General features: G+C 42.8%; 1 protein-coding gene across 1 annotated transcript in view; it reads left to right on the top strand.

The window, feature by feature from the left end:
• Positions 1-22,769, top strand: part of nell2a (neural EGFL like 2a) — a 68,437-nt gene extending 45,668 nt beyond the window's left edge. The window contains exons 14-20 of the mRNA XM_076089969.1: positions 278-400; positions 1,907-2,002; positions 13,223-13,363; positions 14,646-14,839; positions 17,286-17,462; positions 20,970-21,194; positions 22,728-22,769. Of these exons, the coding sequence (XP_075946084.1) occupies positions 278-400; positions 1,907-2,002; positions 13,223-13,363; positions 14,646-14,839; positions 17,286-17,462; positions 20,970-21,194; positions 22,728-22,769 (998 nt within the window). The remainder of the gene's footprint in view (positions 1-277; positions 401-1,906; positions 2,003-13,222; positions 13,364-14,645; positions 14,840-17,285; positions 17,463-20,969; positions 21,195-22,727) is intronic.
• Positions 22,770-27,695: the final 4,926 nt, after the last annotated feature.

Here is a 27,695-nt window from a genome sequence, read left to right as displayed (position 1 = left end):
ACTATCAAGTCATTTAATCCAAGACTGAGTCTTAAATCGCTTTCTCTTAATGGGAAGCAAAACAAATTACCAGCCAGATTGATCATCCCTCATATTTACAAGGACAACATTCAGTATTTTTTAATCAAGTGTTATTTTCTTGATAGTGGGCGTGTGAAGATGGGAGTATAATGACAACAAGTTTCACTGCTGAATTTTTCCACATTCTTTTATCAGAATGTATATATATAACAAGCTTGTTTGCGGTGACGCCCGTTGTGTTGTTTTTTGTCTTCAGAGCATGACGAGTGCCTCAGCGGGCTCCACAACTGCGATGAGAACGCCCTGTGCTTTAACATGGTCGGAGGCCACAGCTGCTCCTGTAAGCCGGGCTACACTGGCAATGGGACGGTCTGCAAAGGTAAGCAGCACCATGTAAACTTGGAAGGCACCAAAAATATCATTGCAGTGGTGAAACATATGTCAGGCAGTCTATGCTCTCCAAATAAAATCTGCCACAAAAAAAGGGTCTCTTCCCAAAGCACAGCTCAAGTTATTAAGAATCATCCATCCGGAAGAATTTATCAGAAATGAAGGACATTTTGCTCAGATGTGGCGTCATTAAATTATCATATAATGAGCAATAAAACATGGAATGGAAATCATCTTCAATGTCACGTAAATCAAATAATAAACAGTCTTCTCTCGTCAGGGAGGCCGTTAAACACGCCTGTTTCTATAGCTAATGGTAATGTACCGAAACGTAACTGTGCACACAGATATCTCTGACTTTTAGTTCAATTCTGCTTCACGCAAGGTTCTTCACTGTCGTTGTTCTCTGACTGAGGTTTTGTGACCACCTTCCCTTTTACACGAGGAACAATTTGAACTGAGCACCATTAATATTACACCGTAATCTGTTTTGAAAAATACAAAATAAATCAATCTTACAAAATAAGTCAGGGATGCCCTGCAAAAAAAGTCCTGGTTAAAGATATTTCTAGTGAGCAGTTTTTCAGGCATATTCACGAGTCTGTTCCATAGTCGAATCCTCTCACATTAGTTCCCCAACCTCATATCACCGCTATGAAAACCGTGTTGTGGTTGTACTCAGTGAAAAGCCTTCTGTGACCCAGGTTTAATGAGAGCTTCTCTCCGTGCGTTGCTCTATTTGTAATCTATGCTCTTACTAGAAAATTGGCTTGACCTTAGCCGGTTCATCAATCCCTTGATTAGAAATCTATTTATAGGGGAAGTGCAGCTATTTTCCGACTAAAGATCACTTTCCTTGTCATCGGGTGCACTAATCATCCTGTGAAAACGTTTTTTAGTTTTCTCTAGCTTTCATGAAGCCCAAGCTGATGTCAAATTACTTCTTTTCCCCAATCAACAGGCTAAAAAAACTAAAATTGTTGAGTTTTCTATTGAGTAAGACAAAGAATTGATTAAAGAGATCAATCGCTTGTCAAAATAGTTACTGATCATTGTTCGGTTAATCGAATAATCAACAATACTAAATTGTTGGAGTGCCTCTTTAACAAAATCTGAAGCACTGTGTGGTGCTCCTTTTACTGGAGAGGGCTTCTTCCGTTTGTGATGCGTTTTATTCCTTATTCTGGGGAAGCAGAGTATAATTTGTGTATAAATTTAATTTGATTCCATTGCATTATGTCAACTTCAATGACTTCTCTGTGTTTTGGGGACACATTAACTAACAGTCTCTCCGTGGATAATGAACATTTTAAAATTAACCTTGGTGAGAAGCATTAATCAAGCGAAATAATATCGTGAGAGCCTGTAATGAATCAACGCACCAAATTAGCTCTTATTCTGTATGCAAATACATATGCTGCTGCTGGTCTAATTACATAGTTAATGCTCGTTAATCTTTGTGAGTAATGGCTCTTCTCGTCTGGTCTACCTCTAGCTATGTGTGACGGATTGTGCCAGAATGGGGGAACCTGCGTCTCACCTAACAACTGCGTTTGCCAGCAAGGATTTACGGGGAAGAGGTGCGAGACAGGTAAGAGTTCATTTCAGTTCCACTCCTACGTTTCTCTCCTCAAAAAGAGCTCAAGCAAGACCTTTGACTGAATGTGCGCGAAGGGACTAGAAACGGGAGGAAGAGGTGATATAAAGCGAGGAGGTGTTTTATTTTCTTGTAATCTAGCCGGAAAGGAACTAACGATAAGAGCAGGGGCGTTACTGTAGAGCGGTAATTAAGATTGCAGTCGTTGCTTTAGTTATCTGGGCACGGGCTTTTGTTTAACAAGGTATTGATCATTCTAACTTTGTATAGCTGCCTTTGCTCTGACCCCGACAAAACAGCTGACAGCAAAACATCTGTAAACGCATAGATGTTTTAGTGTTCACAATCTCCTATATTCACTGTGTGTGTGTGTGTGTGTGTGTTTGAACGTGTTTGTGGCTGTGTGTGTGTGTGTGTGTGTGTCCACAAGTGCGTCTGACTGTGTGGGTTTGCACTCCATGGTGAATAATGAGTTTGTACCTCTTCCAATGGCCCGATGGAGGATTTGAACTGCAGTTGCAGCAGTATGGGAATTACCTCATATTAATCAGCATGGCATTTTTCCTCATAGGCACCATGCCACATCCAAATTACCACTGCACAAACTCCTGATGCACGATATCCAATAGGGTATGATGGCTTAACCGAGTATTAAGTCAGCCTGTGTTTATAGCAAAGAACATATCACTGCTTGCCTTCATGCATGGAGATATGTCAAACACAACATTGTGATAAGTAAACAAGAAAGGCTGTAATCCTGGTGGTTGTGCTAGACGAGCCAGATGTCTAATCTATAGCAGCAACACCTTTCTCATAACCCGTTTCAACCTTTTGTGGAGTGTCCTTGAGGAGACAAGTGGCCGAGCTAATAGAAAGTCAAGTCATGACGGTTCTCTCAGTGTGTGTGTGTGTGTGTGCTTGTGTTTGAGTGAAGCAAACTGAGCTTCTCTGCTTGCTCATTGGTTCGGGTATTGATTGCACATAAAGGACCTTTTTTTTTACGAGGCGTCCTTTTTACTGCTCGCTTTAAAGTAAATGAATTTCCTCATGGTGCTGCTCTGAGAAGCTGAGGAAGGGGAATAGTGTGCGTGTGTGTGTGTGTGTGTGTGTGTAAAGCTACTGAGAATGTGTTAACACACCTAACCATAATGACTTATCATCCTTCCCGTTTTGCAGCAGAGAGTTCTGAGGACCTCGTTCCTTAGTAATAGCATGGTCCAGGCAATCACACATTTCATTACCTTCTATAGTGTTTTAGATCCCTGCCTTTCACTCTTTGTCTCCCTCTCTCACTTTACTCTCTTTTGTGAGTGTCCCGCGTCTCAAAAAACAGTCACAGAAGAATCCATCAAAGAAGGAATCTTCTAAAACATACAAAAGATTTGTCCAAGGCGATTCTATTCATCAGTCGGTCTCCAAAAAGCTCTAAAAATGAATGCGTTTTGTAGGAAACATGTCTTTGTTGTGGAGTACGTTTTTTAAATATTTCTATTTTCACCAGATCAATCATATCATGGTTAGGTTTTAGATTTGTTCTTAAATGATGGATATCTCTGTCCACAAAAAAGAAAATTAATTCCCTAAAAAGTCAAAGCACACAAGTACAGAATTTTAAAAGCCCATTGAAGTGGCTACATGAAAAACAAGAACAAGACCAACAGACAAGAATTTATTAATAATAAAGGATAATTTAGCTCCGTCATTACATCAATAATCAGTAAATATCACACAATGTCACAGATAAGGGACATTTCTGTCATGTCCAAGAAGCACAGCCTCATTTGTTTTTTATCTATAGGAAATTCCCAAAACTTAAATTTTAGAAAAAGAATGAAACTTGATGCAACTCCTTTTTTTGATTTGTAGGTTTTCTGATGATTTCTTCCTTCACCCCAATTTATTGCAGGTGAATTAAATATTGTTTATGGTGGTCACAACATTAAAAACGTTGTGGTTTTTAAGGAGGTTATGTGCTGCACCAGTGAAGTGACCACTGACTCCAGTAAGTCATTTCTTACACTTAGCCAGTTAAACCGTCTGACGGAGCTAAGATATCAGTTAGCCAATATGTCTCTATGCTATGCTAACTGTCTCCTGTCTACAGCGCCATATTTAACATACAAATATGAGAGGGGCATCTCTTTCTTAAGAAAGTGAACCAGCATGATTCCAAAAGTGTTGAACAAGACGTGAGTGACGTATTCTACTGTGTTTTGGATGAACCAGCCCTTTAAGTCGTTCTTTTCTCCATTCGATGTAAGAGAAAAATAACTGTTTGCAAACCCATTTCTCCATTAAGTCACTTGTCTCTTTCTTAACCACACCATGAGGGAAATAAGGGGATGAGAGATTGGTGGCTCAGGGATCGGAGTGTTTTTTAGGCTCCCCCTCCGCTCATCATTGAGGCTGATTAGAATTCGAGGTACGGGACGCAAACACAAACAAACAAGCGCTCGCACGCACGCCGAATCTCTCGCGCGCTCCTCATGCCTCAGGCGACAAGATGTTTGTCACCACTGCTGCCGCTTCAGTGCGCATCTCTCTCCTCCCTCTCACTATTTCACTTCTTCCCATTCTCGTCAGCTCTGTGACAGCTGCCATCGTCATGTGCTAATTTTTTCCTCAGGTTTAGTAGTCCAGGACCACCGTCAGGGCCCCATGCTACAGGGCCAAAGCCTCTGGCACCGTTTAGAGACTTCAGCAGTCAGTCAGTGCGAAAGGGGGAGTCCGTCTTATTGTCTCCTCGCAGTGTGACAGTAGCTCCCACTGAGGGAAGTGTTTACTGGTGAAGCTCACAGAGCTGTATGGAGGTTAATGTACTGTTGGATATGCTGCTCTGCTGGTGGGGAGGATGGGAAGGCAGCAGGGGGGTGAGAATGATAGTTTGGGGAGACGGGATGGAGACGTACCGAGAGAGTGGCAGATGCAAAATTCGAGGAGGGAGAGGAAAGAGAAGTAACGACCGGGAGGGGAGGGGGTGAGAGGAGGTGAAGTGGAAAGGAAGATACAGAGATGTTTGGAAAAACTGACAGATGCAGCGACGGAATGGGAAACGCAATGAGAGAGATGGGTGGTGGGAGGCCAGGGGTTAGTGGGTTTTCTCTGCATTTGGATGCGGAATGAGGCCGGTGGAGTCGGTGCAGCAGGAGGAGGAGAAGCGGAGCTGGGTGGATGAACATGGAAAAGCTTTCACTAAGTCTGGGCTCCCCACCCCCAGAACCTTGTGAGCTTTTAGAGGCCTCCCCAGGGACTCCAGCACTTCTGCTGCTGCAACAGCAGACTGACGGCCTGTCATAAGACACCGAACAGGAGTTCCTCAAGGCAGTGCGGATAGACACACGCACGCCTGTGAGCACGCACGCACACACACATTTACGGACGAGAAGGCGCTGAACAGTTTGCCGATTGTCAACGTGCCTCCCAATTTTGGATTATTGTACGTCGGTGTGTTGCAGTGTACGTATGCGTAATCATTTGTGTACATTTTTGTCTGTACAATTATGAGGATGCGTGTTAGTGTGTTTTCAGTTTGAGTTAAGATCTTCTTGTGACTGAATGTGTGCGCTTGGTGGCTTGTCATTACCATTCAAGGGGAATGGATGGGGAGGGACAGGGGACACGCATTGCTGACAGACAGACACCAGCTAGCGGAGAACTCTGACACATCATGAATTATGCAGGACACAGCTGCGGCAGGGCACATACTCTTCAGTCGTGGATATAAATGTACGCAGGGCCAGCCATGTAATGTGTGCCCCGAACATGCCGCATAGTCAATGTGTTAGCCTCAGGCTAGCTCCACTCCTTATATGGCTTGGGTGAGAGATGGGCAAATGCTGGAATATTAGGTTTTCAGCAAAATAGGCGTCCATTAACTTCTCCAGATACACGTTACTACTACCTATTAGGATGTTTCAGAGTAAAGTATGTCTGTTAAAGCCTCTGATGGTTCTTGTTCAACCTGCTCGCGTTCGAATGCCAGCTAGAATGAGTCAGGTTATTATTTTCTGTGATTGATTACTTACCTGTAAATGAATTTCTCTGATGTGGTAAAATCAACTCATGTTGTTGACGTTGCGGTCAGTGTACTATTTGGTTGTAAATCCTATTTTATATCCCGTTTCATTTGGGTTCATGTTGCAGGTAATATCTTTTGTTTTGACATTTAATAGGTGCAGAGAAGCAAAGTTGCCACAATGTTTTGACCCTGGCCTTATTTCCCAATACATATTTAGACCCTTAATATACATAAACATGCAAAGCATACTTTAAAACAGGCAAAAGAGAACTTAGAACCATTGAGCACACAATGTAAATGTAGTCTAAGTTAGTCAACAATCACATCCTTCCAGCTCGCAGCTTCAAATGATGTGCATAGTTTAAAAAAACTCAACACTAAAAGCAAGAAAGGAAGATATTGAAAGAGAGAACAGAAGATCAGGAAAAGTGGCACTACGGCAAAATGAGATTAATATAATATTGAAGGCATAGGTTTAGGCAATGTAAGTAAAACAAAACATTTACTTAAAGGGTGCACTGAAAAAGACATTACACCTCCGTCCATTGAAATGTATCCATCATCGTGAAGGCTGCTCTGGATGTCTTTGCACTGGGTGCTTTTTGCAAAACCGATGAAGAAGAGGCTTTGGAAATTCTCAGAACATGCACAATTCATGGCCATTAGATGCAAATCAACGATTTTATAAATATTTCCTTGAAAAGTAGGTTAAATTCTTCTTTTCCACGGTCATTTCCATTTTCTAGCCTACGGGGCTATTTACTTATGCATTGTTTAAAGATATTCACTCATGTTGCATAAAACCCCACTTACATACACATAGTCTTGATAACAGTACAGGCGAAACGATAAAATACAACGAAACCGTAAATGCTTTCAATAAATCATGTCGTAGTGTCATCTGAAAGCAAAATGAGCCGGGGGAACTTGTAATCTACGAGTCTTAAGAGTTACGATGCTTTTAGAAAATACCTCGCAAATGTAAGAAGATTCATAACAAGGGTTTTTATGATCATCTTAGCTTTAAGATGCTTTTAGGAAACAGGGCTCAGGACTGTGAAGATTTTCCATCAGCCGATAAATAATTGGACGTAACATCTGTGGACAACCCCTTCTGTTTTGGCCTCAGAAGTGTGTCTATTGACTGCCTTGCTGAACTGTTTCTTTGAGAAGAATGGGGAGATAGCGTTTGTATTTTTTTTTTTTTTCAGCTCATTATCTGCTCCTTTCAAGACCCTCTAAGCTTGTCAGGGTGCTTTGCCACCAGTTAAAATGTTCTGTCACTACGCTGTCAGTTCTATAACTAATGGCCATCCCTGCTGTCCTTGGATGGCCTCTTGCTAGCTTCGCAAAGGATGCTGTGGGCTGCGTAAGGGAGAAGAGCATTTTGATCAGATCCTGTGGACGGACACCTCTCCCTTTCATCTTTCAATTCATCTGTCCTCACGAGGCCTTTTAATCATCAGCGGCACTGAATCACAGGGAGGCTAGTTCAGCATCAACAGTGATCTTTAAGGACAAGGAGAAAGAGATAAAAGATTTTTATGTTCAATGTTAATGATGCAATTTAGTTTTGTGACTCCTACACACTCCTGAAGGGTTATGTTCGGGAGCACCATCAGAGACCCCTGGTGTTTTACACCTACACTGTAAATTCACGTTTTATTGGTAAGAAAATAAACTAATTTTCTCAAGTCGTGGTCATTCACCAGCACACAGCTTCATCTGAAGTGAAACTCTGATTAAGAGGTGTGATCTAAAGAGGGGAGCGTTTTGTTTATGTAAGCAAAACGGCTCCTTTTCATCAGAGCTTCCATACAATATTCAATTCATTTTTACAACCTTTTCTCTAACTTTGCATTTCTCTGAGTTCTTTAAGGAAAGATGAAGGAAGATAAGTTAGAGGAGGAAGAGAGAAGCGAAGTTTGAAGAGGACATAGTGTAGAGAAACAGTTGGTAAGTGAAGAAAGGAGAGGGTATTTAATTATTGGGTGATAGCAGATGAGAGGAGATAAGACGAGAGGAAGAGGGGGGGGGAAAAAACGGAGGTGATTCATTATGAGATGTAAAAATGGAACGGGAAAAAAATAGCAGTGAGGGAGAATATGGGGAGGCGGATGGGAGGGGACAAGTGGATGGCCAGTGAGTTCATGAGGAAGCTTTGAAGGCAGTGAGAGACGGATGTGGAGCCCTGAGGTCACGCTGGCTTATTGACTAGGACAGAGAGACGAACAGGGCCAGACAAACAATTTGTTCCCTCAGACCTCATTTACATTGATGTCGAGCTCCAGGAAGCTTGTCGGGGTTTGGGACAAAAACACCGACTAGACAGATAAAAAACAACAACTAAACACACTGTCTGACATGTCAAAGCAACAGATAGACAAAGAAACAGCCAGAGTCACACAAGCATGAAGATAGATCGTGATGAAACATATAGTCAGGTGAATGTGATACAAGTAAAGGCCGGCTACATGTGCACGACAAACTGGCCTGTACAGGTTCAATTGCACAGCACAGAAACGTTGCTATAGCAGTTGCTGGTGCTCTGCTGTTGTATAAGTAAGAACAGCGAGGGCCACAGCGTGTATGACACAATAGGCAAGTAAAAAAAAAACATCACAACCTCATCATAGTTGAAATCTCCCCTGGGCGCCACCCACTCGACTCTCAGGCACGGCTAGTGAATATTTAAAACCATATTAATTTTTTTGCGCCCCTTGACAGCTCCCATGATGCATCGCTGCAGCTCTCTCCCGCTTTTGCTCTACGATTTACCCACATGGCCCGGGGGCCTGTGACTGTTGAAGCTCAAGCGGCTTGTTTAAGCACAGTGATTATGTATTCATTATTTATTTACGGACGGCCTTACAGAGCCCTCACTCCATCACCCCTAATTAGCGTGTCTTAATTAGGCCCTGCTAATGGCCGGAGCTGTCGTTGAGCTGAGCGCAACCTGCTGCTTCTACCTAAATGACACATCTCCCAGGGATAGCTTGCTGCTGTATAGCTGCCGCACTGGACACGGGACGGCTACATTGCTTTTTAAAGGCCAATGGAAATTAAATTGCTCTTTTTTTTTTTCTGCTGCAGCATACAGATCTGCTCTGTAAATTGCATATTCTTCGCTCTCTTTTGAGAAAAGAAAACAGCCTCCCAAAGTGAAAATTGTATATTTTTTTGTTTTCGTAATCTCTCCGCTCATATACCAGTTTCTCTGTCTGTGGGTGAATTCTGCACTGCTAACATGATTTTGCAAGCTTGAAAGCTAATTAGCCAGGCCACTGTAGGACATTGAAGTGTAAGTGGACCCCCCCACACACACACACACACACAAACACACACTAATATCTTGCCTTTGTCTTTAGTGTGAAAGGTTACAATCGGTATTCTTTCCCGGGACTGACTCGTCAATAGTCGCAGGTGTTTACAGGCTCCAGCCCCGATCGGCAGCGTTGAAAACATGACACAGAGTATTTCTGATTAATCTCTAAAAAACTGTTTTTTACTTCCAAAAATACAACAATCACGCTGAAATTCACTTTTACATGTTTTGACTGCAAAGATGAGTTTACAAATGGTGATTTCAGTTCGAGGGTGATGGAACTTCACCGTGATGGAGAGCGATTGCAGTTCTGTATGCGCTTGCAGCTACCGATTGTTCACGAGGCTTGTTTTCAATTTACCATGATTACTCATCCCCTCTCCCACTCAAGTGCTTGCAGATATGGATTTGCGTTTCAGTGTCTGTTTCATCTTCAGGAATCCAGTGTGTAACTCAATTTGCCTCGGGTTTCATGATGATTGATTGATTACTTGAGTTTGCTCATTCTCTTAATGAAGACTGAGGACCGGTGACGATCACTCAATTACACTTTGCTGTACATTAAAGAGCAGGGATCAGGAATCCATTTCTTACCTGATCGCTGTGTCGCGCACGTGCCGATAAAAGCTTTGTAGACATTATTATCGACTCAAAGGTTCTGCAGCCTTTTCTCAGCCGTCATTGTAAACGTGATCTGACATGACAAATTCAGCTAATTTTTAAATCCATTCATTGTTAAATGGCATCCGACTTAAGAGCAGGAGGGAAGGTTCAGTAAAGATCCAGAGATGTCTTTGAAGAATGCCTCCTGGTGCCGATCAGGATTACCAGGTAGACCTCTATGGGAATGGAAATCAGTTTGAATTAGGTTACTGTACGGGAGATGTACGTGTGGTAGCGGTAACAGTGCTGCAACACCGTAGAAACCGCACGGCAACCCCCAGGGCTGTCTGTCAGTCAGAGAGGGTGAAAGACGTGGGGAGGGAAGCGAGGAAAGAATGACGGGGTAATAGCAGATAACTGCACCTATCCAGCATCAGAATAGGAGGCGAGGACGAAGTGGAGAGGTTGGAGGGAGCTGGGACAATGAAAGGGAGGGATGAAGAGAAGAGGGCAGGCGAGACTAAACTCTAAACTCTGTCTTTTTCTGCTCAAAGAGAGAGCAAACTGCAGCGATGTGGAAAGGTGAGGACGAGGGCACTTCTGTTTTTGCCTGAGCTCTGAGGCAGAGGTAGACGGGCGAAGTGAAAAAAGGGAACACATGGAAAGGCGAAGGCAGAGGATGAAGAAAGAGAGGAGGAGGAGGTGGTCAGGGCAGAGTGGCATAACAATGCCCAGGAGGGTGCAGAAAGACCGACTGCTTGTTCCTCACTTTGTCCTCAGAGAGCTGGCGTAATAGAGCCCTTGATTCCAGGCTGCCACTTAGGATAACGAGTAGGCTAACTGCAGTCTGTCTCATCGTCGCCCTCCTCCTCCTCCTCCTCCTCCTCCTTCCTGTTCTCCTCCTCATCTAGCCCGTCCTCATCCTCCTCTCTTTGTGTAGGTTTTTCTCTTGTCAGTTTCCACATCCTCCAGTCAGCAAGGTAACTCCAAAATAACTGTTCTTCCGTGGCTTTGACCTCTCTAGGAGATGGATTCGGAAAAGCCGGATTTGATTTTTGTTTGTGTTTTCCAGAGCAGAGAAAGAAAAACATGACATGATTTAACAAGTGAAAATACTGCGCCATCCACATCTACGATTCCACTAAAGCTAGAGCCTCATGATTCAGTAGAGACAGAGCTTTCAGGCAGCGCCCTTGTCTGATTGTCACTGTTGATGATTTGATTACAATGATCTTCCATTATCCTTTACGCCAGACGATGAAAGAGAAGGCAAGACTTTTGGAAGCATGTTGTATCCTTGCTGTACCTCACACATTCAATCCTGTCAAGTCCAAGGTGCGACAACAGTGAGTTTCATCGTCCTAAAACGCCGCCGCGCTTTCAATGCTGATTTGACAGCAGGCTGAGGGGCATAATCGTAGCTGACAGTTTTGGCTCGGTAAAAAGAGAAAACGTTGAGTCTTTTGTTGAGGGTGTAACCCTCTGTTGTTATAGCGAGACAGTCAAGTTTTTAAAAACACCTGAATGAAACTAGCTGAAAATAGCTATTTGCATATTTTTAGACACCCTTAACCATCAGTGTCTGTTATAAATAGTATCCGACTGCTCCGTTGTACTTTGAACGGTTTCATCCTGCCTTATGGGGGAGAAGAGGATGATCCAAACAGATTCAGCTCCATTGTTTTGTTTTGTTTTTATACCGGCAGACCTCATGCAGCTCTTCCCTTTAAAAACTCCCTGCACTTTTATCACACTGAAATTCACAGGCAGCAAAGAGCATTGGATGTTTTCTTGAGGAGTGGGGAGAATTCATATTCCTTTCTTTTTTTTTTTTAGAGATGGGCTTGTTAAGAGTATCTGCTGTAGACTCGTGATTTTGAAGCAGTGTCCTTTTAACCCAGCATTGCTGACCTGAGGGGAGAAAATAAGGTGCTCCGCTCTCACCAAATGTAATTAGTAAAATGTGAGTTTTTCCTTTAAAGTCTGCCACGTGGAAAAAAAAGAAATATGCTGCAGGTTTTTTAAGCAAACCTGCTTCTCAGACAAATACGGGTCATTTTTGAATAGATAAGGCCCTAATCTGCAGGACATTTCATCAACAGTTAATCTGCTGCAGAAATTCTATTAAAAAGGCTGTGGGCTCATTAGCCAATAGATCTTAATCCCATTACTGCCTGGGCGGTGGGGGACCATGAGCCCGCCTGTCTGTCGCTCTATGGGGGATACTGTCGCAGGCAGTTGTATAGAAGGTCAGACACGGCACACTGCCATTTTCATAATGAGAGCAGAGCATCATGCATCATGCAGAAAAAAACATCACAGACTATACAGACACATTTAATCACGGTGCATGTCTGGGCCTAACATATTTAGCGCTACTGTCTCATAACAGGCTTTATTTCCTCTCTGGTGTGGGCCTGGCCCTCAGTTTAATTAAATGTTAGCTGAAACATCAGAGTGATCCGTCTCTCTGTTTGTATTATGCTCATTGTTGGAAATTATATTAGATTTGTTCTTGGTTGATGTTTGCAGAAAGGTTGCCCGGCCCCTTGTTGAAACAAAAGGGTTGGATGTTGGCCTGTTGTACACAGAAACGGGGAGTGAAAAGGAGAAGCAAGAGGGGGAAAAAATACAGCGAGGAGAGCGTCAGAGCATGTAATCAAAGTCTTTTATTAAAGACAAGAGCTGAAGGAGGAGGCAGAGTCAAGGATATTTCAAAGTGGAGCTCTGTGAAAACAAACACGAGCTCCATCTATTGACAACCGCCCACAGGATGTGTTAGAAGCTGCGTTAAAGCCCTTTGATGAGCTTCTCCACACGTCACCTCATATTAACTCCTATTGTCCAAGTAAAGTTCAATAACAGTGTACACACACCTCAGACTTTATTTGTTTGCCTGCATACGTTGGAGGAGTAGACTGTGTAGGATTTTTTTTACTGGCATTTCAAAATGGAAGCCCATTAAATCTCTGTCTTCTAAGAATAGGCTTGTTATATTCAATCATTCCCTTCATTCATTCCCTGCTATCTTTTATTGATACAGATGTCCTTTTCTGGCTACGCAGCTGCGTTTGATCAATGAAGCCTACGGACTGGATTCACTCAAACGCCAGACACGTTGTTGTATCAATTATAAGTCAGTCAATGTTGAAAATGCCTACCGGGCAAGAATGGAGCTCAATATCAATAGCTCATTCACTGTAAAGAGCATGTTTCGAAAGCAACAAGATAGCGACTGTATGTCATGTCTTCTTGCTCTTCTTTTCAGATATCGATGAGTGTGCGGACGGTTTTGTCAAGTGTGATGGTAAATCCACTTGTGTCAACTTGCCCGGCTGGTACCACTGTGAGTGCCGTGATGGATACCATGACAACGGCTTGTTTTCCGCCAGTGGGGAATCGTGCGTAGGTGAGTGGTCCACCATCACTACCGAAATACACACAGTGATGGTGAAAAAGGTTTCACTTTTATTGCGTTTTTTAGGATTGCAACTTGGATAAGTCAGAGCAATCACTTGTGAGTTCATCTCGTGTGAAACGGTCAATTTTGATGATGAAATTATTATTATTTTTTTATTTCTTTATTTTTCAGGATAGTATATCCCCATGCACGTTGATTAGGTTTGAAAAAAACATTCCATTTTGTGTGCAAAAATTTACATTTTTAAATGTACCTTTGACCTTTGGAAGTCGTGATGCCAATTGGACGTACAATCGTCAACATGACAATGTCACATCACCTCAGATTTCAGAGCTCTTACACTCAAATGAGGTTTGAATTCTGGTTCATGGTTTTTAGCATTGCAAGAATATGACGTTGATTATACGATGTTGTTGGATCTTATGGCTCCACAATGCCCCATTACTAGAACACACCCCATTAATTTCCTATTGAATGGCCCCTGATTTTACATCTCAGTCCCATCACAGATTAAAAGGTCTTTTCTTTGATTTCTAGATTCAGGGTTGAGAGCTTAGAGAAGCAAGCACTGAAAATAGTGCCTTATAATGAACTTGGTTGAAGTATGTGAGTCACCCGCCATCAAAAACTGTCGTTACACTCCTGTAAATAGTGGTATGATTGGATAGGTGTGTCATTATCAGTGTGTTTCCCTCCCAAAGCTTTTGCTTTTTTGCAGCCTGCTGATTTTCTGTAACATTCTCTCTGATACAGCCTGTCAGGAGAAGTGTCAGCTGTCAAAAATGGAAACCCTCAATCTACAGCAACATCGAAGCATTGCCTGTAACAATAGTACTAGCGCTGCTCGACTCGTTGACCCCATCTTGCCTGTCAGTGTGAGTTGGCAGAGGCAGGAAAAAAAAGCGCATTAAAGGCACTCTCAAAAAAAAAAAAAAAAATGAACCTGCCCAGGCTTCACAAAGCAAAGGTATAATTTCACCAAAAGTAGGTTTCTGGGTTACATTACAGTTATACACTGTATGTTTCATCCTGGAGCAGAAAAAGGTTGTTTTGCTACATTTTACAGCTGCATTTGAGCTGCAACTTACGGGTGCATAGAGCAGGTCATTGTCTTGGCCAAGAGGACCTTGTCCCCGTGTTACTAGTGCAAATATTAAAACGCTTGTAATAAAAAATCGGCCCCATTTCCATAAGCCATGCATAAACTGTGGTTCTGCACTGAGCATATGTATGATGTCATCTTTGTTTGTGCCCCCCCCCCCCCCCGCAGATATTAATGAATGCAAGACGGGGAGGAACACCTGTGCCAACGACACAGTGTGCTTCAACTTGGACGGAGGCTACGACTGCCGGTGCCCCCACGGGCACAACTGCACCGGGGACTGCATACATGACAACAAGGTCAAGCACAGTGGGCAGATCTGGGTGCTGGACAGCGACAGGTGCTCTGTGTGCTCCTGCCAGGTAAGAAACAGAAGGAGATGGACATGAACATCACAGAGATGGCTGAGACAGACAGAGAGAAGCCAAAGCAGAGGTAGATGGACTGGCTGAAATAGACAGAGATGGACAGAAGTGGAAAGATGGATGAGATAAGAGAAAGATTGAGAGGCAGATAGACACAGAATAAATGTGCCCAGTGCCGTAGAGAGTTGAGTAAGGATGTTCCCTCTCTGTATTACTGCATGTGCACCCAACTGGTCTATGATTGAGTTTCTGTTCTTTGTTTATTCTCTCTCTGCTATTCTAGAGTATAACAAAGAATAACAAACTGTAAACCTGTTCTTCGCTATGAATGATGACGTCTCCCACAGTGCCAATCAGCAAAAAAAGTCTCCTTGTTTTGTCCTGTAATCATACTTCTCCCCTTGAACCAGTCTGTGATATTTATAAAAAAAAAAAGATGGAAGCACAGTGGTGCAATGGATGAAGAGATTATTTTAATCAGACATGGCGTGACTGTGCATGAAAGACCAATGTCATGCCACCTTTAGGTAAAAAGTATTATAATAACCCATGAGAGTCGTGACTGTGAAGTCAATTCTCCAGGAGCATTTCCAGGTTCCAGTTTGCTCTTTCGTTCACTATAGTTATCTGAAAAGAGTCTAAATTAAACATTGACTAGTGGCTAGTGTGGTGTAGAAGGGGTCGCTCGTGGTAATGAACCCAGAGGTAACTATTACCAACATTTCGGTCAGAGTCACTTCTACAGACAGTGTCTTTCACCTCATGTTTTAATATGATGGCCACAGAAGGCAGCGGTTTTCAGCTAAACAGCTCCACTGTGCATACGCTACCTTCCCAGCACCCAACAGCAGACAAAGTTAACAACTAAACAGAGCTAAAAAGAACATTGGACTTCATCGGGTCACCAGAAGCACAACTCCAATTTAAGTTACAGAATCAGAAATGAAGATAGGGCTTGTTGTACACCAAAAACAGCTCTGGACTACCTTAAAACTTCCTGGTATTTATTTAAACAAGCAATGTGTGTCATTTATGTGTCATCAGGCTTGCTTGTCTTGTACTTGTGCTGTTGTGATAAGCACTTACATTAAAGTACAGGATGAGCTATACGTAGTGACTTTCAAAGGTGAACCAGAGTGATTCAAGCTTTTGATGTAGTTGCTTTGATTGATTTCTGACACCCCAGTGACAAGGCATCCGGGAACAGTTGGTCCACAACACTCACTCTATCATCCCAAACACATTTTCTCTCCATGATTATCAGGTCATGGACCAGTCATACTTTGCATTTCAGCGTTTCACTCAAAGTAATGCCAAGTGTCTGGCAGAAGTGGAAGGTGATTATAGTGGATTAGTGTCGGTAGTGAATGATCAAGCAACAAATTATTCATTTGATTACAAAGGACCAGGGCAGAAATGGCTCCTTAATTAAATGAGTCATATTAATTGATTTGAGAGATTGAAGAGCTGCCCGTCAAAATTAGTTGTACTGAGCGACTGAAGAAGCAGAGGGGTAAACATGTTATTGTTTAGACGGACACAGCTGGATATTAGACGGAGAGCTGCGACTGACTGATGGGAGAAACCAAGGTCAAACGTCACAGAGAAGACAAAGACTGGGATGTGTCCAGACTGAGGTCATGCAATATGCAAATAGTTCACTGTTTCAATCTGCTTGGAGCACCAGATGGGTGGGGTTTAGCACTCGAGTGCGTCTTTAATAAGCGGGGGAAGCTAATTTCTATAACATTTCAGAAATGAAACTACTTTTATTTAATTGATATCGCTGCAGCTCCAGGGCAAGTGGTCCAGAATCCTAAATATAGAAAAACTACTGCACAAAATAATATTTGGACATTGAAGAACCTGCTGGTATAGAGTTGTTGCTCTCTCTCTCTCTCTCTCTCTCTCTCTCTCTCTCTCTCTCTCTCTCTCTCCTCTCATTTGCTGCCATCTCTCTTCTGTCAATAATCGAATAAAGGCTTTAAAATGCCAGAAAAAAAACAATGTATCAACTAATTGTTTGCATGTGTAGTTGCACATTAAAGTGGCACCATCAGATGTGAGTGGGAGAGAAGTATGTGACGAAGGTAATGAGTTGAGTTCAGACCCAGAGCAGTTCCTGTATGTGGAAGGCACCTTAAATCACTAGACAGCCAAGTAGCACTTCTTCAAACGCCACACTAATAACCAGCAGCTCCTGAAGAACCACTGAGCTTCAGTGTTCATAAAACAATATTTAAATCGTGTGTGTCTTTCCCCTCAGACTGAAAAGCCATAAAACAGAGCTTCAAATCAGTTGCCAGGCTACACACAGCCTTTGTTACAATATTTACGATCAACATACATGTTTAACGATCCCATCAGACAAATGGCCTTGTGCATTGCATGCACGGTACGTGTGTGTTCACGTGATATATGGGTTTGTGCTCCCCCGCCCCAGGCCGGCCAGGTGATGTGCCGCAGGATGGTTTGCGACTGCGACAACCCCAACGCCGACCTGTTCTGCTGCCCAGAGTGCGACCCTCGACTGAGCAGCCAGTGTCTGCACCAGAACGGCCTGCTCACCTACGGCAGCGGGGACACATGGGTGGAGAACTGCCAGCAGTGCCAGTGCCTGGTAAGTAGGGCTGGATAAATAAGCCCCCACATGTTTATAAAGCTTACGACGCATGAATCCAGTCGATGCTTTTATCAAGAGCAATTTGCGGTGACAGCAAGAAAAACACCATAAGCATTCATCTATGTGCCAACACAACAGACAACAAATACTCCAGTCTCCATGGAAATGCTCGCAAATTATAGAGGCGCTATGTAAAGAAAGTCAAAGAGAGAAGTTTTGCGGGGAGAGCTATGGAGTGATTAAGAGGTGAATAGGAAGGTTGCCGAGAGGAGAAAAAATGAAGATTGCTTTTACAACTCGTGGCAGAGGAAACGGAGTGAGTGATTACTGAGATTTTAAAGAACTCAAAGGACGGTTGTCTGCTTTGATGGAATTATACATCTTTATTGAAGGACTCTTCCAAGGTTGAGAGAACAGGAGAAAATGTGTGTGCCCGGAGAGTGGGAGGTGTAACACTGTGTATCGTCTCTGTGTGTGTCGATTGATGAGTATTTGCAGCATGTGTGTTTTTGTGTTGTGTCGACTGTCCTCTACATGCAATCCTGTTTCTCATACAAAACAAAATAACATTGCGTTCACCGTATAAATCTTTCGCAGCGAGACATATGCACTATTCTCTTCGTGGTCTTCTGCTGCGTCGACCTTTTCCAAGGTTTACACAAGTGTTTCCCAGTGAGCCTGACAGAAACAGTAAATCCTCCTACCTGTGATGCCTCTCTCTCTCTCACCACACATAGCCATTATGCATATGAAATGCAAATGTCATCCTTTACATTCTAACACGTCTTGCCACGACCACACTCGGCTGTACCACACACCCACACTTGTGTCACTCCTTCTGTTGAGTGACTCACAAATCATCCTCACTGTGGATCTCAGACAAGCACTTTGCTCCTTTTCCTCCCTATTTCTCCCCTTTTGTTGCTACTAAAGATCAGCCATAGTTGGCTCTACTCTACCACAGATTTATGGTCTGAGAAGCAACACTAATGCCATTCTACCCCCCCCCCCCCCCCCCCCCCCCGCCATTAAAATGCTGTCCTGATGCCCGGACCCGAGGGTTGCTTTTTAGATTTCTTACAGCGAGCCATTATACAGGCGCTTGAAAATCACTGCTCAGCGGAGAGGCAGCGGGGAAGCACAGTCGGCTGAAAATGGGCTCGCTCGGCTTCACTCTCGCTGAGGCTGTGCACACTGTCGGCACTTATATATGTTGACACAAACAGACACAAACACATTTGAGAATGCGGGCGCGCCGGTCCCAGCAGCAGAGCACGCGCGCACATGCAGTATACAAACACGAGTAAGTACATGGTATTCACCATGTCCACACACATGCAGTATACAAACACGAGTAAGTACATGGTATTCACCATGTCCACACACATGCAGTATACAAACACGAGTAAGTACATGGTATTCACCATGTCCACACACATGCAGTATACAAACACGAGTAAGTACATGGTATTCACCATGTCCACACACATGCAGTATACAAACACGAGTAAGTACATGGTATTCACCATGTCCACACACATGCAGTATACAAACACGAGTAAGTACATGGTATTCACCATGTCCACACACATGCAGTATACAAACACGAGTAAGTACATGGTATTCACCATGTCCACACACATGCAGTATACAAACACGAGTAAGTACATGGTATTCACCATGTCCACACACATGCAGTATACAAACACGAGTAAGTACATGGTATTCACCATGTCCACACACATGCAGTATACAAACACGAGTAAGTACATGGTATTCACCATGTCCACACACATGCAGTCCGTGTTTGAGAATGCAGGCACCCCTGTCACAGCGATAACACATGCTCGTGCTTCCATACATCCACGCATACACACAGTCAGGCTTAGAACACACTCGATTAAAGATGCACAGGAACATATACGCAAAGCAAAAGACCACCAGCCACGCAGTATAAAGAGCAGCATTTGAAGGGGCGAGGGAGAAAGGCTGCTGCGCGATACCGTACCGGGGCTCCGGTAGCGTGACAGGGACGTGAAATGAACCTTGAATGCTGCCACACTTAGCAGAGCCATGGCTGTCCAGGCTCAGCAGGGGCCTTAAAATACACAGTGACAGCAGCCAGATGGGCAAATCATTCTCCCAAGACCAAGACCTTCTCCGCTACCCGTGGAATCATTGGAAATCAAGAATATGGCCTTTGCAGAATGTGCACACATGGGCCCCTTGTGATGTGCTATCTTGTTAAATCACCAGTAGATCAAAGAAGCAAATTCCTTTCGCCATAGGTTGCACTTTAGGTCGAGGCGGATGAAAGAAAGACAGCGTGATTACATGCCGACTGATTCCCAGGCAAATATAAATATAATATGACTAGTTTTAATCTACTGGAGGAACATAGGGAATCCTTACATCTGTCTAAGTAAAAGCAAAGAGATTAAACAACAGATACTATGACCACCGAATGCAAAAGCCAGATTGAAATAAGAACCTTTTGAAATATCCCAAAGAGATTAAAGAACAGCTTCAGTTTTAGGTTGATCAAGCTTCCATGACGCACCGCTCTCTGTGAAAGGAAAATAAAAGCTGATTGTATAGCAAATCTCTTCCTCCTTTGTGATCTTAGGCCACATCTGCATAAAGATGATAATGTCCCTTTTCGCAGCGTGGGACAGATACCTGAGGCTACATTCAATCCCTCCCCCTGGCTACGAGCAAAGAGTGCCACTCGGGGGGATTTCCCACTTCAAATGTTTACACACCACACAGAGGCATGGAGTGGGCATTAGCGCTGCGTGAGCCTTTGCTTTATAGCCGGCCTAATTTACTACAACATTTCTAAAATGCTGAGCCAGACGATTTTCAGTGATATTAAATATCCCCAGTGGGACACTTGCATCAAGCCTCATGTAACTTAATGTGCGTCTGCGCTTAAACATATATAGTCTGAGCCCATATTTCATTTCCAGAGTAGATGTGAAGCAGGAAGGCTCATGGATAGCAGCGTAAGCAGAAGTGGGTCAAGCCAGAATGATATAGTGTACAGTAGTTAGGATGTGTAAAGTCACATATATACAGTATACATATATGACCTGTTTTCTCAGGCCAATAGAAAATGGCAGCGGGAGGAATCCAATAAAGCTCTCAGTGCTGAAAGTTTGCTGTGAGATTTAATATGGGAACAACAATGAGAGAGGGGGACGAGAACAAGTCAGTTAAAAAGCTGGAACATTTACTTCTACTGTCTGAAGAGAAAAACCTGCTGACTGTGTTGGAAGATTGCTCTGCTCATCTATATTTTCTAGGTACCTTAACAACCTTTTTTTTCATTATCAAGCGGAGACGCTCCCTCTGGCATGCAAATATACAGCGTCAGGAGAAATATGTGTATTTGCATGAATAACCTGTTTTGGGCTGGAAAATGCGATTTTATTATTTCGAACTGTCTCTCTTTTTCTTCCGTTTGTCTATCTTTCTCAAATTGTCTCCCTCCCGGCTCTTCAGCAGGGGCAGGTGGACTGCTGGCCTCTGCCGTGCCCGCCCGTGGACTGCGAGTTTACCGTGGTGCCTGAGGGCGAGTGCTGTCCCCGCTGTGTCACCGACCCCTGCCAGGCCGACACCATCCGCAACGACATCACCAAGACGTGCACGGACGAGCACAACATCTCACGCTTCAGCGGCTCCTCCTGGATTAAACACGGCACAGAGTGCACCCTGTGCCAGTGCAAGGTAAGGCACCAAGCCCCCCCCCCCCCCCCCCGCTGGCAGCCTCGAAACAGCAAATTACAGTTCGGTGTGAGACAAGACACCAAAGAAAAATGGTTTGGAAATTGAGAACCCTCCGTGTTTTGTACACTGTAGTCCAGACTTTGCGTTGGGGAGGCAGTTTGTGCATCTTTGACACCTCATGACTGTATTTACTACACATGGTGGTAAACGTGTCTGTAGGTGTTGATTCAGCTGTCTGTGTGCTGAATCTGATCCGCACACAAAGTGTTTGCAGGTGGAAACACACATCTCACCAAATTTTAAAGAGCAGTAACGGAAAAAAGCACAAATAAACAAAGGAGGTTAATGAAATGAGTAACTCTCAATCTATTGTGTAGACCTCATAGTTCCATGTGATAGTGATTGACTAGAGAGAAAATACAATATTCATACTCCAAGAATGTGCTTTTTTTTTGTTCAAAAGCACAATAAAGAGCAGCGAGTATAACAAATGAGATGTTTGCTTTCAAAAGTCTGAGTTTGATATTATTAGGGAGCAAGTATTCACTTTCTTTGTCTGCTATATATTAAGCAGCAGCTAGCAGCCAATTAGTTTAGCTTAGCATAAATACTGGACTAGCCTGGCTCTGTCCAACATTGACTCTCTCTCTAGCCAATCGTCTAAAGTAGTAAGTGTATTTCCCAACATGTACTACGAACTATTCCTTTAATCAAAATGAACTGAAACCTCGGACAAAGACAGCCCCTTATAACTTGACCTCTGACTCGGCTACAGCACAAACCAGCAATGTGTACAGAGCCTCAGATATTCTATCGAGAAAACTGAGACAAACTCGCATAATTGGTTGGAGTAAATCGGGCAGAGAAAGCTTCTCTCCACAAGTTTTTGTTTTCAGACTTGTGGCACAGAACAATCACTGGAAAAATAAACTATGCAGCCGAATATCCTCTTCATTAACAATTGTGAGCATAAATTGTTTGCCTCGGCTTCAGGACTAATCCACAAAGACTGACTCCCTTGTCTGAGTTTCTAGGATGGAATATTTTCTCTCTGCCTGCCTGACGATGATGTCTACACCTTTCAAAAATGCTAACAGCCATTAAATATATGCTATGTCAAATGTCAAAGACTTGCATTAAATTCAAATATACGAGGGTGGATTTATTATTTTTGGACAGGTACAATCAGTTTCAGAGCACTCTGATTTGGTCAGTTTGGTGATTTAGCACATACAGTGCTGTGCCTGCAAACCTCTAACGATCAAGGGAGTTTATCTGTCCCCCTAGTTTGAAGCGAAATGACTCTGAGACCGCTCACTTTTCTACTCTCAGTAGAATAACTCTGCCTCGGATCAGTTGGTGCCGAAATGACACCCAGAGGAATCTTAAATGCCAAACTGAATCTGTATGCTGCAGCACCGCCGCCACCTGAAAATATTTACCGTTGAGATCCACAAAGACTTTTGATGTGGTCAAAGTGTGACGATGATCCATTAATATGTTTCTTTGCCTTCTCTCTCCTCTCACTTGCAGAATGGACACATCTGTTGCTCAGTGGACCCCATGTGCCTTTAGTCCCGGAAGATCTGAAGGCACCTGTACAGTGTTCTCCATGTACAAACAAAGTAACACCACCCTTATGTCTCCTCACTGTCCTCCTCACAGGCGTAGGTCAGATAGTGTTTGCATTGTTAGGATTTGATTTAGCCTGCTGAACCGGATGGGTGGCGGTTACGAATCAGTATAATTTATACAATGTCACATTGTCAAATACAGACAATTGTACAAATGTAACCTTCAGGTCCTTTCTGATGATTTCTAGCTCTTATTGTGTGCTCTACATTGTAAACCCCATACCTCAGTTTTTGTGAATACTCTGTGACCCACGTCTGCCCCCTCGACTCCTCTTTATACCAAAAGCAGACCTTTATCATACCAAACAGATGATGGACTACAGTTTCCTCAAACCCACTCTCTTTGTTCTGTCTCTCCACTTTAGAGTGAACCTTTAAGGATCACTGTTCCCCACTCTGCATCATCGCTACATAAATCTGTAAGATATTACTATTACTGGCATGACTGTGCTTGATGTCCAAACATTTTTGCTGATTTCTGAATTCTCAGTGATGATGATACCCTAGATAGAGTAAAAGCAGTTAGCTTAAGCTTCCGTTGCCACATTTATGAGTTGTCTATATTATGTGGTGCTTTGTAGCATTTTGTTCCATTTCTCCTTTTTTGTAATTTTTTTCTTTTCAAGCTTGTTATTGTGTAATAGTGAAATAAAGTATTTCCATTTACATTTAATTCTTGTCAGTGGCTCATGTACGAGTGTGTATTCATTGTGTTTCGAAGACAACATTCGGTTGCTAGTTTATTAGGTACACTTAGCTAAAACAGATGCAGTGTAATATAACAGTCCTGCAATAAATCCTACCTTTATGAAGATTATAATGTTCATGTTTCTATTATTTTGTCCACTCCATTTATATCAATGAGGGATGGCTAAATAACAAGCACTACATCCTCCAAAATGATAAAGTTAAATCAATGAATACAGTTTAAGTGTATCAGCACTGGATATACTGTATAAATATTTGGTTGTGTGGTCTTGAATTCTGTTTCTTATCAGGTTCAGAGTAAAGGGTAAGTTCTAAATAATGGTTTCTTTTAAAGTTCAATACATAGTTTACAAAAACTTCTATGAAGAACAAATATATTTTGCATGATTAGGTTACAGTGAACCCAGTGCTTTACATGTACCCCCGGTAATCTCACACTAGATTAATAGTGTTTTGTTTAAATGGTTATCAATACTGCTGCGATCTTGTCTTCCACCGTAAAACACTAACTTCGGTTCGATTGATTCTGTAAATTAAATAAGTAAAATCTAATTTGTGGCTTTCATAGATCCAATACTAATAGTGTTGTTACACGATTTTAAATTAGACCCCTTGTGTTGAATACACCTCAAAAACGCATCTTTGGAGGCAGAGAAAGGACCATTGCACGGATTCCTCTCCTCCCTACTTTGTCCTGTGCCTCTGGAGATGCTAGTAATACTTGTATCGCAGAAGAGCACTTAAAGCTCCTAATATAATTATCTATCAGATCACAGCTGCGGACAAATGAGTTCAGCCTTGAGATGGCTTTATTTCCCCGCGGAGCATCCTCTCCCATACCAACTGATTCTCCGACTCTGCATTGCAGCTGCTTACATTAACAAACAGGCAACGTAACAGGGCCCGTTTTTATTCAAGCACACTCCCCTCTCACTTGAACTTTTTCTGCCCACCCCCTTCCCCCCCTCAAAAAAACTTTCTACCTCAGGTTATCCTGACTCTAAGCTCATCCCTGAGTTGAATGATAGGGCAGGGGACATGGGCAGTGGGCAGTGGGCAGCTCGCAGCGGCTGCTCCTAGGTTGGCAAGGGCACCATCTGGCCTGCTTTGGTCCAGTGGCTTCTAGCTGGTGGTGGCATGGAGCCAGTGGGCACCTGAGTAGTGGTGGCACAGCAGGGCACACTGGTCCTCCAGCTGGCTCCTAAATGTCCAATTTTCCATGGCAGTGCTGAACCCCTCTGCAACAGATGCTGGGACCCACAGGGAGTCCACTTCACTGCCTGTCCTATATTCACCGTTAATGACCACACATATCATTGTGATTGTGGCTGGCAAAGAAGGGCAACAGAGAAAAGTCAGTTTTAATTTAGTGGAGAGTTTAAATGCATTTGCATATGATAGTAGTGTGCTTTATGACAGTTTCTTTCATTATGTTTTCAGAGATCTTCCATTCTTCAAATGGCTCTAATTGGTCTGTAAAATTCACTGTGCCGTTAAAGAGATCTCTGAAAGACGGAGAGAAAAGGATCGTGCAATCTCTTGGCAATCATCACCTATGCAGTAAGTATAGGGAAATGACATGAACAAGTATTTACTTGTAGAATATTTGCCTCATATCACAGTGTAAACTCTGAGCTTTCTGTTTGTTCGTCACAGTTTCCCGAAATGTGCAGGATTGACTTGAATGCACAAACATATAGAGCCTCAGCCAGAACAATAAGGGAAGTCACTTTGAATCGACCGTGTTTGTCTGCACGAAAACAAACATGCAGACAAGTACAAATGCTCCACAGTCCCACGGTGCCTATATGGCTTTGTTTTCCGGATTTAACTGTAGCCAAAATAAGCAGGATGGCACTGGTTCTCTCTGCTTACATTTCTGTAATCTGTAAATTTGGCAAATGTTTTCATTAGTCCTCTCCAAATTAAAAGAACGACAAATCAAACTGTTCTGCAGCTGGAGCCGTATCCTGATATTACATCTGGAAACTGGGTATTGATGAACAGCATGCGTTTTGTCAGTTATTATGACGGATTGCCATTTAACCCTGATGGAACATTCGTGGTTCCCAGATGATCAATCCTCGTGACTTTGTTGATCCCCTGACTTTTCCCGGGGGGCCACCGCGAGGCTGATATATGTTTGTTATTCGGTGTGATACCACAACTATTTATGGTCCCCTCAGGATGAATTGTAATAACTTGACCCAGTGCCTTTTCATTTAGCACCATCAAGAAAAGAATACCTGCAAAATGAATGACCTTCCCATCAGCCTCAGATGAAATTTGTGTTTAGTGCCAATTAATAACTCTCAAACGGGCAGTATTGTTGCAGTATACTCCGACCCGATCATACTTGGAGAGAGAGAGATTTATTAGAATATAAAATATGATTATTAAGATTATTTATTACTGGAGGAATCTGAAGTTATGAAAAGCCACAATTAACCACTGTTTATTATTTTTACAATGCACATAAAAATGAAAAATACGTGGTTTCCTGAGGGAGACTGAGATACAGATCAAAAGGGAGTGAGTCAGCCTTGTGTTGTATTATTATATTATATTGTTGTATTATGATATTTCAAACTACATTTTGTTTTTTTTCCCTTCATTGTCCAGATTATTTCACCTCGCTGAAATGTGTTTGTTTTGTTGTGTTATTTCAGAGTCCTACATCGAGGTTTCCAAAGTAAAGAATGAACTTAAATGCTCACAAAAACTGTTGAATACTATTGGATATCTTTTGCAATTGTACAGCATTTGTCTGTTAGATTTTGGGAGTCCTAGACATTTTATGAGTCTGACACCCTCTCTTTTATTGTGTGCCTTGTGGGGTAGCCCATTCCAACGGTATGACACAAAATAAACACAGGATTTAATCGCAAAAGTAGCTGGATTCTTCAACGGTGGATTCTATCACTGGCTGCTACAAAGTATTTCAGCACTGCAACAGTCATCACTATATTCTCCACTTGATTTGACTGAAGAACAATTAGAATAAAACCAAATCCCCTTTCCCCCATAGAAGAATATTAAGGCAGACATCATTATCACAAACCCGTGTCGGGGGATTCAGTCCTCCAAGTGAGTTGTTGGATATGTTGAGAAATATATCAGAGCTACGCGTTCCTCTGAAAGTTATCAGAAACCTGCAGAAGAAATTAGACAGGAATTCTGTTTCCCTTGTGGCCACTGGAGACAGAAACCATCTCAGTGAAAGGACTGAGGGGGAAACTGCACTGCACTGATACATTTCACAGGGTCTCCCGGAGTCACGGAGCTGTCAGCACAGAGTGATGGGCCATGCCAGGACATGATGCACTGATCTAATTGGAGGATAGCTCAAAGACAGTAGAGGAGATTGCAGTTGATCTGTATCTGTGGCTCGCCTCCTCTGGGGGACTTTTCCGGTTTATATTTAGCTGTAGAGCAGTTACATTTTTCAAACCTAGTTCTTGTGTCTTTTTTTTTTGATTTGGTCCTAGAAGACATGTCAACAGAGCAACTTGTAAATAATGTGAAATGTTTCAAAAATGCCTCCAGAAAGACCTGAAAAAAAAAGAAGCTTATTGTGATTAAAAGCCAAATGCAGTCAATCACCAATGCTCCCGACAAATAAATGCATTCACTGCATTGAGGAGGAAGTCAATTTGCTGTTAACACAACATGGGCATAAGGCCTCAACACCCCACAAACATGTTTGAAAATCGTTTCTGATGTGTTCTCTCAATTATTGCATGCTCCTCCAAAAATCAATATCTCATCTCTCAGCCCAACGGAAGACTTGGGAGAGGCCTCAGTCAAACAGTAAATACTATCTGACAATGAAATATATTTTCCCAGAAAAACAACTGCACTTCAGAGGATACGTTTATTGATGATGACCCGCTGCAGAGCACAGTGGTGCTTTAAGCTAAACGCTAACTACAGCATGCTAATGTGCTCACATTGTCAAGGCTAACATGCTTTAGCTTAGCAGGTTTGATGTTTTCCAACACTTAGTTTTGCATGTTAGTTTGCTATAACTTGCTAATTAGCACTGAATACAAAGTACAACTGAGGCTCGTTAGCATCGTTGGATGGTTGGGCCTGGGTGAGATTGTGCAAGTTTCACCCATGAAGCATGGGAATACACAACTATCTTTTTCTTGTGGAG

This window comes from Anarhichas minor, unplaced genomic scaffold, assembly GCF_050575085.1.
Source record: "Anarhichas minor isolate MPS153535 unplaced genomic scaffold, ASM5057508v1 ptg000011l, whole genome shotgun sequence".
In the NCBI taxonomy this organism is placed as follows: Eukaryota; Metazoa; Chordata; class Actinopteri; order Perciformes; family Anarhichadidae; genus Anarhichas; species Anarhichas minor.
This window is presented reverse-complemented; position numbering and strand designations above follow the sequence as displayed.